The sequence below is a fragment of the Myotis yumanensis genome, unplaced genomic scaffold, assembly GCF_028538775.1.
Source record: "Myotis yumanensis isolate MYYU_CA2020_CCGP unplaced genomic scaffold, mMyoYum1.0.hap1 SCAF_9, whole genome shotgun sequence".
NCBI classification, from domain to species: Eukaryota; Metazoa; Chordata; class Mammalia; order Chiroptera; family Vespertilionidae; genus Myotis; species Myotis yumanensis.
Window position 1 is genome coordinate 17,484,598 of NW_027223760.1, and position 12,417 is coordinate 17,497,014.

At 37.1% G+C, this 12,417-nt stretch overlaps 1 protein-coding gene across 9 annotated transcripts in view; it reads right to left on the minus strand.

Moving 5' to 3' along the window:
- CADPS2 (calcium dependent secretion activator 2) overlaps positions 1-12,417 on the minus strand; it is a 497,767-nt gene that overhangs the window by 48,730 nt on the left and 436,620 nt on the right. For 3 of the 9 annotated variants that reach the window (XM_070423807.1, XM_070423806.1, XM_070423804.1), the window contains 5 exons: positions 11,307-11,448; positions 11,062-11,181; positions 5,101-5,256; positions 3,609-3,756; positions 2,897-2,911 (listed from right to left, as the gene is read on the minus strand). In XM_070423807.1, the coding sequence (XP_070279908.1) occupies positions 2,897-2,911; positions 3,609-3,756; positions 5,101-5,256; positions 11,062-11,181; positions 11,307-11,448 (581 nt within the window). The remainder of the gene's footprint in view (positions 1-2,896; positions 2,912-3,608; positions 3,757-5,100; positions 5,257-11,061; positions 11,182-11,306; positions 11,449-12,417) is intronic. The other 6 variants (XM_070423812.1, XM_070423805.1, XM_070423810.1 and 3 more) reach the window with 3 other exon arrangements.

Below are 12,417 nucleotides of genomic sequence, written 5' to 3' on the forward strand. Positions count from 1 at the left end.
GAACAGAATTGATCTGCAGAGAGATTTATGTTACCTACGGTAAAATTGTTATATTTTTAGTTTAGAGAAATAAACTAAAATTTTGATAAAATTCTGCAAAGTTTTTGTCTGCAATAGAGAAACGATAAAGTTCTTAGCCTATTTCAAGTTCGATCAGTAATCCTACATACAGGGCTATGGTAGAGTTCCAGACTAATTCTCCCCACATCTGCCCTCAAAAGTGAACTGTTGGTGCCTTTATTTTCCAGAAGATAACTCTGAACTCAGATTAACAACAACCCTTGAGGAAGTCTTACTTCATGGAGCTCAGGGAATTCAGAGATTAGGCATAGGTCTGAAACCCTGGCCCTTCATCACGTGACACTCGGGTAATTATCGCCATTTCACTGGACTGCTCTCGTGTAAACACACAAGAAATGAAGACTAATTAAGTGCCAGTGTAATCCAGCATTTGTAAAAGATGTTGGTCCTTCTCTTGGGATGAATTTTAAATGTATTTGAGTGCCAGTTCTAGAAATGAAAGTATTTCACTGCAATTGAGAACAAATCCCTTACAAGAGGCCCCCTGACAGCCCCCTAGTGGCCCCGTTAATGTGCTCTCATCCTGAACGGATGGGCCATGGGACGCTCTGAGGGTAGATGATTGCCTAAGGCCCACGCAGTCATCTGCGTTTCTGCAGGGATGGATAATAAGGATTTCTAAACACCGGTGAGTCTGTGATCTCAACACCTGTCCCTGAGGAACTGGCCTGAGATGGCTGACTCATTACACACACCTGTCACAGGAGCAGATCGTTCCCTCCTGTTCACTCCATTAAGCAGTTCTGGGCCGTGGCTGAGCATGTTTGCATCAACAAGTGCCACGTCAGAGAACACAATCATAACTCAGGAGCCTTGTGGGTAAGGCATCGGGAAGGTTTTATCCATTGACAAGGACAATGTAACAATTTATTGGAGATTGTGCAGAGGTAATTCCTTTATAATTTAGAAGATGTCTCTGCTAGATTTACCTATTTAGTCTGTATATATATATATATATATATATATATATATATATATATATATAAAATGTTTTATAAGTTTCCAAAATGTGTAATGGGCTAGTATTTTCAACACTGTTATTTGTTGCTTACTACAGAATCGAGCCCACTGGCTCACCTATGCATGTAATATATTTACTAATTTACAACAATAACTTATCTCAAGCTCATATAGAGCAAGAAAGTCTGTGTAATTATGTGGGTATATTTACTGGCTATTAAAAGCAAAGTATAAAGTCCTTCTTTGGCACTGAAATTCTTGTTTACCACTTTTCAGGGTTGCTGATGGGTTTTACACCTGCACATTTTGAACGAGAAAGCTATGGGGGAATTATCTTTGGTGAGAAGGTACAGATGCAGACATAATGAATGGTAGCAGATGACCCTTCAAAAACCACCCACCTATTAATGTAAAGACTCATTTGGCAATGCACTGATGTCCTGTTATTTGCATATGTGCCTGTTTTTCCTTTTAAGTGCAGTATCAGAATTGCTTCTAATGGGGAGAATTTTTAAAGCAGTGACAACAAATCAGTGTGTTCATTCCACAAACATTTACTAAGTGCCTACTGTGTGTCAGGCACTGCAGTGTATGCTAAACTAAGAACAAATGGATAATTCCAGTATTAGTGAGAAGAGGCAAGATGATTCAATAAACCTGATGAGAAATGGATGGGCTTATTATAAAGAGACTTAAGACAATATTCTCCAGTAGACAATCAAAGGTTTATCTCTGGGTATTGAAAAACATGAGGTGAATATGAGCTATTGATATCCAAACAAGCTGCCTCCTTATTCAGATAATTAGAGATAATAAAACATGTTGTAAATGATCAGAGAATAATTACTGAACACTCTACAACTCTTAGGCAGCAGTTATTAATATGTAAGATCATACGCTATGGTATTAGCAATACATCATTTCCTCCTCAATTGCCCAAAGAGTGAAATATGTGCACATAAAGTATAGTCAAATAGCTAATGTCTATATCTGGGTTACATAAGTATGCCATTCACAAGCAGTGGGCCTTCTCATCCTTCTGCTTAGATGGAATTTGTTAACCCAGTAAAGAGTTGAGGTTGACTCCCAGGTACCAACTGTAAGACTTGTAAGATTTAATATATACACACAGCACAAAACCATTTTGATTTATAAATATATATATATAATCTAGTCAATCTGTATGCATAAAGGTTTTCACACAATGTTCCCGAGTCTCTGTGTGGTACCTTGAGAAACCCTGTGTGGGGGAGGGGAAAGGGTCCTGACACAGGCCTGCATCTTTCTTCCCCCACAGATGGCTCCATCCCAGGCCACCAGTGGGAGGAAAGACTGTATCACTGGTGGCCATGTGCCTCACTGAAATCCACAACCGGGTTCTTTTGTCTGAACTGACCTTGAGGGTGGCTTTCTGGTCCTCAAACTTAGGGGTTCCCGTGATAACGCCATATGTCATTTAAAGCCCCACTTTACATTTTCCTAGTATTAAAGTATGCAGAAGACAAATGTATTTTGAAAATGTCAATAATCATTCTGCTTCGAAATTTACTTAGAACTCAGTTTAAAGGAGAGTGAACTCATTTGGTTTTACATGTGAAAATCTAACAGCTATTTGTAGATTCTGCAGCCTAACAGGGAAGAAACGTTCCCCTTGACATTACTCAAGGTATTTACATGTTTTCACGTGACTTTGGGCTATTGCTATATTATAGGAAGCTGTTAGCATTTTACTCACATGCAGAAACCAAAAACCTGAAAACAGAATTAATTTTAATTTGAAAATATGAAAATAAAAATGTACATTGACAAAAATAAAAATTCAAATGAGAATGTGGTTAAAAAAAATGAGACTTACCCATTGACTACCAAACTGGATCATGTCATGGGGAAAAAAAGACGATGGAGAACATAGGGAAGAGTAAAGAAATGATGAAAAAGTAATTACAATGGGGGAAAAAGCAACAAAATGTCAACATAAACAGATAATCTAAGAAAAAACAACCATTTTCACTCAATCATGACTCTCAACAAAAACAAATCATGGGATAAGATAATATATTTCTGAATGTAGACAAACAAACATAAAATTAAAACAATGGGCTATTTATTAAAGAGAATAAAGCCTAATTTTCAAGTATATCTCAACTTGGTCTTTAAAAAAATAGAAATTTTTGTGTAAATAAAGTATTTCATATGCTATTTTCTGTGGCTTGTTTTTTGGATGCCAACTTTGTATATGCTAGATTTGTATAAACAAAGCAAGTAGCTTTCTCATTTGCTTGTGAAAAGTAAGCTTTATGTAAATACACAACACCTAAGTTGTTAAAAGGTATATCTGAAATTCAATGGCTATTTGTAAAATGGTAGGCAGTCTTCATGTAAAAAAGAAGAAGCTGACAGAAGCAAAGGATAAAGGGCATTCCATATCAGAATGAAGAAAACACCAAAAATTTGCATTGGAGAACTTGGTCTTTTTAATCTAATCAAGTAGATGAATTTTGAGGCAGTGTTGTCCGTTGCCAGGGCACCCGTGCCACATTTCCACATGTGACACTCAACCCACTCACCTCTTGTCCTCCGTCCAGGGCACAGAGTTTGGTGCTTTGCTTTTTGGCATCAACTAACACATTAAACATGGTACACACAGAAGCGGGAATGCGCAAGTCAGTGGTTTTGTTTGCCTTTTGCAGCTTGAGTTCAAATGCAGCTCTTGTTCTATTCATTAAAACATGAATTCAGAGTAAGACATTCTGACACATGTCCCACCTGTTTTGTAAAAGTGAAATCAACACTACAAGATGCTAATTTAAAACATGCAAATAAGGAGTGTGGCAGTGCTTGGGAGCAGGGGGTGGGATGGCCTTCTTTTCAGGTGTCTCATTTTATATTAAACATAGCTTTTTCAGTCACTCAGACAATATCTCTACCCACAGGAAGCAATTTTCCACATCTAATGTACCACTTTTAATGGAACAACCTCACAGTTTCATTTAACTACCTGAATTAATATCCAAGTAGAAAAATCACTTGCTTCTCTGCATTAGAGCAGAACAAACCCTCCATGTGAAGATTTATTGCCAAGTCAAAAGATAAGTCTAGAAAACTCTAAAACATCATAATTAATAGTTCAACACAGAATGTGTAACTCTTTTACGTCCTCTAGGTTCTCTTTCAAATACCTAAAGTTGCAGTTAGGTTTTTGAAAGAAATTGAGTAACAGGCAATTTGGAATTGGTCTTGATAAGTATCAAAAGAGCATCTACTGATTTGAAACATTAGAATCACAGATGATGAACATGATTTTTTAAAAATACATTAAATTACCTAATCCATGCCTGGCCTTGGAAGGCCATCATTATTCTAATGACTGAACTTGTCTTGCTTTAAAGAATTCAGGATTATTCAAGTGCTCCAACCAGCATTTGTTATGCCACTCTTGTTCTTGTTCATATTACAAATACAGACAATGAAAAAATAGTGCTTGGCTAATTAGGATGCAACACTGATTCTGTAAGAACAATTAAATATGAAAGCACGTTTGGAAGAATCCAAAGCCACGTAACTTGTTTCTGGTCAAGTATTGAAGAATGAGAATGGATACTTGGCGCTCACCTGACGGGGATAGGGAAGACCAGAAAACACAAGTGATGGCGCTGACCATAATTAGAATTTGCCAGGCCATTTCATGGTGCACAGAGTACATAACAGAAAAAGTATTTAACAGACCTTTTCCATATGTCTCGGGGACTACCGCCTTGGGAATGTAAAGCACAGTATTCCAAGACAGGGAACAATAAACACAATAGAAATGATTAATGTGGTATGGGTGCTACTGATGAGCGCAATGGTTGGGAGACCTAAAAAAAACTACCAGGCCAAGTTTATGAACTACATGGGTCCCCAGAATTTAGGTCAGAGAACCTCATGTCCAGTAAATTTTGGAAGAGTAGTACATATTGAAATCTTTCTTGTGACAATGATATAACAAATATTTATTTGGTGACAAGTGGTATTCTGGGTGCTGGCATATTAAGCAGCAACTAGGAAATGCATGTCTACCTTTTGACACAGGCCTCTATCATATCACTGGCCATTAGTTTAAGTCTTTGCTCTAAGTGGTGGGCAAATTCTTGTTCTGGCCAGTGTAGGTCAAGGACAAACATTTGAAGTGCATCAAGTTTCCAAAAAAGGTCTTCAGATGTTGCTGAGCCATTGCTAGAAGAAAAAAGGAAAAATGGACATCATGAACCTCCACTGTTAGCTCTGAGGTCACTAAAATATTGTTTTTTCCTCTTTGTATCAATTTCCCTCAGTGAAAAAATACCACATAAAATTTCTAATACAAATATTTTCTTTGTTCAACCTTCTAATTTTCCCTTTTCACTTCTCAATGAATAAGGCAAGGCAAAGAGAACTAATTATACATAATAAACCATAGTAAGGTTTCTTAAGAAGGGATAAAATGGATAAGGATACTTTATTAAGGAAATTAAATTGTGTACATAAGAACAAACATCTTAAATGTTCTTTACTAATCTCTAGGAAAAAGATCAAATATATAAATATATCCTTCTAGAAATTCCGAAAACTATGTTTTATGCAAGAAAATCCATGATAGCAACTACTAGCTTTATTCTTCTACTCATTGGTATGTGTTTCTGTCATCAAGATGGATGTCTTCTGTCTGTCTACAGGTGGGTAGCCCCTAAACTTTTCAATTACAGGTAAAGGTGAAACAGGTACTGGAAATGAAATAACAGGTCGGGTAGGGAAGCAAATCTTATACTCGAAATGCTTTGTGCCTTTTCTAGCTCATAATTAAACCTAATAGTATCAGATATGGTTTACCACATTCAGTGTGGGCTAAAGTTGGAGCAAAATCATGTATTTCAAGTCATTACCTCTATCCAACTTGGAGCCAATATCTACTATGCATTCATTACTATAGTGCAATTATATTTTCAGTACAAGTATGAAGATAATTTGTACCAGAGTATATATACTACTGGGGCTATTACTTTCCATTATGCACATAGTAGCCTAGTAGGGAAACAAACGTTTTGAAAGTAAAATATTCCTATATTAAAACAAATTGAAACTTGGTGTTAAAAGAGAACAAAAGAAAAAAAAGCAGCTTTGTGATTCATTTATCTTCAGTGTTCCAATAATTATTTAACATATACTAATCTAAAAATGTATATTTTTAGTTTGTAAAAGAAAATAAGAAAAGTAAAATAAACTCATTCATCACAAGGGAATAGTGGAAAACTTTTAGAAAAGACTGGAGGCTTGGTGCACAAAATTCATGCACAGTGTGTGTGTGTGTGTGTGTGTGTGTGTGTGTGGTGTGGGTCCCTCAGCACAGTCTGCACCCTCTGGAAATCCGGGACCCTTTGGACATCCCTCTTGTAATCCAGGACTTCTGGCCCCTAAAAGCTCGCCTGCCTGCCTGATCCCCCCTAACCACTCACCTGCCTGCCCGATTGCCCCTAACTGCCTCTGTCTGCCTGATTGCCCCTAACCGCCTCTGCCTGCCTGATTGCCCTTAACCACTCTGTCTGCCTTCCTGATCGCCCCTAACCGCTTGCTGGGGGCCAGCCGGCCGAGGTGAGAGGCTGTGGTCATTCTGGTCTTTGGTCATTCTGCCGTTTGGTTGGTGGGCTTTTATTACATAGGATAACATTATTTTAGATAACTATAACTTAATTAGCCAGCTTTAAAAAATCACTTCTACTCTGCTCCCCCATTTTCTCTCTCCCCACTCCCACCGCAAGCCTCGGCATCTTAGCTCCATCACCAATCTCCTTTGCTTTCCTCCTCCCATTCTCCCAATAATTCCTCATGATCTCCTTGTCTAGCCAGGTTGTCCTCAGAGTTAAATTCTACAGGAACCAATCACAGCAAAGCACTGCGATGACCCATCACACGTTATTCACTAACTATCTCCTAACTTTAGGTGCCCCAAAGTATCATTAAACAAACAAAAGAACCAGAACAACACCATGCTGATATTGCTGTGAAAAATATTTGAAAAAATACTATAATTTACTTCTCCTTTTTGCCATAGACATAATAAGAGAAAAAAATGACCAACCAACCCCCGCCCCCCTTATATTCATAGTGCAATATTTGGTAGATTAGAGGACCTAAGTTTTAAGTGTAATTCAATATAATTGGCTAAGAAGCAAATCGACTCCTTATAATTTGTTACTTAGGAGAAAGATTAGTAGCTATTTGAAACACACATGCATTCTTTAACAGCATACCAAAACAGCAACAGCAAAAATCATAATCAAAACAAAATCCCAAATAGAAAAGGTAGAATTCTATCAAAATAGACTTCCTCATTATATGTAACAATTAAATCTTTATAGAGAATATGGATATATGTTTCTTCTGTTCTTTAAGGCTATGGTATGATTCTGAACAATACATGCACTTAATTGGGAATGTAATTAAGAAAAGAAGTGTTTGCTATAATTAAATAGATGAAAAAAATGTAAATAGGTTTGCTCTCAAGCTGGTGTAGATAACCTGCCATTTTCCCCAGAACTTTTTCATTCTAAAATTATTTCTAATGAGTGACTTATTCCTAAAAGTATTATTAACAAGATTAAATAATTCACATATGAATAACAGACTCAGGCAATTTCCTAAAAAATGCCAGCAGGAAACTTACCTTACTAGTATTCAGTTTCAGAGCCAAAACACCCAGAATGAGGATGTTATATCCAGGGAGAGATGTGGGGAAGCACCGCGTAAGGCGATTTATACATTAGTAGACAGGGATATATCTTTCAAACCCATTGCTCTTTGATATTACTCATCTTCCCTTAATCAGTAATTATAGTTTTAATTCCTTATACATGTGAAATGGAAATTTTTTTTGCTATTTACTGTTTTCTAGCAAACATTCAAAAAACTAATTGCAATGACATGTTCATCGTAGCATTATTTATAATATCCAAGATTTGGGAGGAGCCAAGTGCCCATCAGCAGATGAATGGATAAAAAAGCTGTGGTACCTTTACATGATGGACTACTACTCAGCCTTAAAAAAGAAGGAAATCTTACCCTTTGTGACAGCATGGATGGACCTTGATAGCATTACGCTAAGTGAAACAAGCCAGTCAGAGAAAGACAAGTACCAGATGATTTCACTCAACTGTGGAATCTAACAAACAAAATTAACTAACAAGCAAAATAGAGATAGACTCATAGATGGAGAGCAGGTTGACAGCTGTTGATGGTGGGGGGTTGGGAGGCTGTATGTGTCGGGGTGGAGGGATTGAGAAAAAAAGAGAAAAAACTCATGGACTCAGACAACAGTGTGTTGATTGCCGGGGGGAGATGGGGGTGGGGAGGTGGAGGAGGGTATGGAGTGATAAATGGTGATGGATGGAGACTTGATTTGGGGTGGTGAATATACAATACAGTGTTCAGATGATGTGTTGTGGAACTGTGCACCTAAAACCTGTGTAATTTTGTTAACAAGTGTCACCCCAATAAATTCAATAAAAAGGAAAAAAAACCTGAATATTTTCTGCCACTTTAAATTTTTTTTTTAAAAAAAAAAAGGAAAAGGAAAAAAGACGTGTGGAAAAACTGGTAAAATACAAATAAATTCTGTAATTTATTAATAGTTATTTAGTTGTAAGGTACATTTCTTCATTTTGATAGCTGTTCTATGATTATGTAAGACATATATTAGAGAAGCTGAGTGAAGGGTATTTGGGAACTCAATGGAATTCAACTCTCTGTAAGTCTAAAAACAGTGAAGTTTATAAAAATATGATGAGCACATCCTGGAATTCCTAGCTTAGGAGGAATGGAACACCAGATAAAATCAACATACACTCACTGGATATGGGAAAAGTTTCCATAAGTTCAGAGAACAGACAGACAAGATCTCACATCCGGAGATCCTGAAGGGAAAGCGATTCAAGAGAAAAAGTGGACTCTAATAAAAACAACCGTATGAGATAAGTAAATAAATTACTTTCCGGGCAAAGTTAGAAAAACTTAATTGCAATGACATCACAACATTATGAGTAATTCTGACACTTTGACAAAGAGCCTAATGTTGATCATCTTGGCAGGTAAAGATAATGGTCATTAACTTAAAACATTTTTTATTTGCCCAGAATGATGAAAGCACAAGCACTTAATTTACAAAGCCACAATTTGTCATGATTTCTGTCTTGAATTGCAGGTCACTTTAAAAAGGAGCTCCCAAGAATGAGATGCAGGGTTTACACATATCTCAAAACTAATAAAATAGTGATAACAACAACAATACTCTTAAATTTCATAAGGTAATGTCCACAATAGCATTCTTGGTTAAAATCAAAATTGTTATGCAGATGACAAATAAGGATGCAAAAAAGTTAAATTATTAAACAGTATAAAGTAGTACAAAATTTCACAAACTTATGAAGGTCCATTATACTTACTAGGTAACTCCTGAGCACATATAGACACACTATAATGGCCCAAAGCATTTGCCTATAAGAGTAAGATTCACATGTAACCTAATATCCTAATAAATACTATGAGTACAGTGATGATATTTAACTTGCAGAAATATTGCCAAACCATTTTGCAAGGTTGTTCTCTTTCTTGGTCTTTTCTCTATTGGATGCAGACTAGACTGGGACTACATTTGACAGGTGATGGTACTGTAGGTAGAAAGGATGCTAACCAAGCTCTTAACCAGTATATTCTCTGGAAGCAGAAGAATGATAAATGAGGGCTCTGAAGTCAGGCAAACCTGGGTTCAAATCTTACCTATATCACTTCCTTATTGTGAGATATTGGGCACATTTACTTCTTAACTTCTTTATGACTGACTTAGTTTCCTTAATTGTAAAGTGGGGGTAATGACATTTACTTCACAGGGTTGTTATAAGGCTTAGACGCAATCAATAATTTGGCACTGTACCTGGAACATAAATTCTCAATAAATTGTAGCTATTTTTATCCTAATTATTTACTTGCTAGCTGACTTCAGATGACATCTTGGGTCAAGTATGGGCTATTAATGGGTTCATTTGAATGCTGTGAAGGTCATACTTTTGATAACTATACTGTTAAGGATAATAATGATGATGATTGATGATAGTAGTAATAATTATAGTAATAACAATCATAATGTAGAATAGGAGTAGTTATCATTTGTTGAGAAATTAGGATGTGCCAAGTGCTTTTCATAGCTTTTTAAAAATCCTCACAAGAATGTCTTGAAATCAGGTGTCATGTCTAGTTGAGAGTTTAGGGAACTACAGCTAAGCAAGACTTAAGAATTAATAAACTAGGGTCTAAATCCAGGGCTCATCGATTTGAAAGTCTGTGTCCTTTTCACTTTTATGACTCTCAGTTACTGAATCTACAGTAGGTAGGCTGGTCACAACATGGAGTTAATAAATATGGTTTTTAATGATATAAAGATCATTTAAAAATAACAAGACGCATCAACTGATGTATGAAGGGACAAAAGAAGACCTTGCTGGTGTAGGGAAATAAAGGACAATGCCTTCTCTGCAATTAGCAAAACTGTTCCTTTAAAGGTGAGACTAAGATAAAAAGAGAAAATGATTATATTCTCGAAACTGTTCTTACAATGGTTTTCTACATGCACAAGAGAAGTCATGTGGGCAGTAACAACGCTGGAGCCAGGTAAGGATGCAGACATACTGTTTGCCACACTGATGGCCTGAAATTGGAGAACTCAGGTTATATCACTTAGGCCAGAATCTACAACCTGAGTCACAAAATGACCCTTGCCCCACAGATTACATATAAACTACATCAAACCAGTGAGTATTTAAAAAAATCTATATCATTTATCATCCATGTGCTAAGCTTAGATTGATAGCTTAAACAAACGAAAACAAAGCCAAAACATAGTATTCCTCAACCAACGATGATAAATGCCATGCAATCTAAACACATCTGCACAGAACGCAGCCCAGGCCATGCACTAGCTAACACAGCGCCAGGAAATAAGTGAGGAATACACACGTGGACTCATTTAAAGGAGCCATCCACGAAGGAGTAGAAAAGCTAGGAATCTGTGGAAGATTAAGAGGCAGACTTGGAACTTTTGGAAGAGCTACATTGGGAAGACTGTTGGCGATATTCCTGTAAAGAAACAAACAATGGGGGAAGGGACCACCATAAGCAATAACTACAGATGGCCATGTGGAAAGTCATAAGGTCAGAACAGAAGAGGCAGATGCTGTATGGGCACTAGGCAAGATACCTACTTGACAGGCTGCCATGTCTCTTGCTCAAAACCTCTGTGAATTGACTGGGCGATGGAGGACTCCATGAGATCGACGTAGCGAACAACCAAGGGCACAAAGATTTCTTGCAAGTGTTTGTGAAACGTTCCATTACACAAAAGTGCTGAAATAGTCAAGCAGAAACAGTGTTTATCAGAGAGAGAACATCAGGCATTTGGAAAATATGGGGGGGAAACTTTTCCTGAAAGAGTCGGACACAAAAGAACTGATAAAATATAGATGATAATGTATCTTGCTCCTCCTATTGAATATCATGTCTTGAAAAACTGATCAAGAAGTATAATTGACCTTCTAAATATGGATCTCAAAAGTACAAATAGATTATATTTCTATGAAATGTTCCTGGAAGTGGTATGTCTTTACTAAGAGGTTTAACACAATGAGGTATATGACCACTTGCTAGTGAATCTCTATTCAAGGGAGTTGCTGGGTCCCCTAAAGGTCTGGACACATGTAAATACAGCAATTAAACCATTACAATCCTGGTACCATGTTGTGTGTTACTGAAGAGCGAAACCTCGTCAACTCTAAGAGCTAAACTTGACTGCTTCTAAGAGAAATACCTGTTAAATTCACTAAGAGGGTGATGGTGGCCTTGGGAATGTCTCTTCTGATTCATGAACTTATTAGTTATCTGTGGATTTTCTTTTTAGTCATCTTGTTTTCCATTTGTGTCTTTAAAAACAGTCAGCACAACACATCACATGTACTTTTCATTTGCCCATTTGTCTTTAATGAATTGGGCATAAAACATTCTACTTAAAGCAGCTGTAGAAACCTTAGAATTTACGCAAGGTGTACCTACCGCCATCAGAAGATGGACGCTTTCTATGCACATGCTTTCATTAGAACATACATCAGTGCTATAGACTGAATGTTTCTGTCACCCCCACCCAATGTGATGGTATTAGGAGATGGGGCCTTTGGAGGGTGACTGGGTCATGAGGGCAGAACCCAAAAAAGAGATTATTGTCTTTATAAAGGAGATCCTGGGAAGACCCCTGACCCTTTCATGATGTGAGCACATAGCAAGAAATGGTTGTCTATGAAGCAGGCTCTTATCAGACACCTA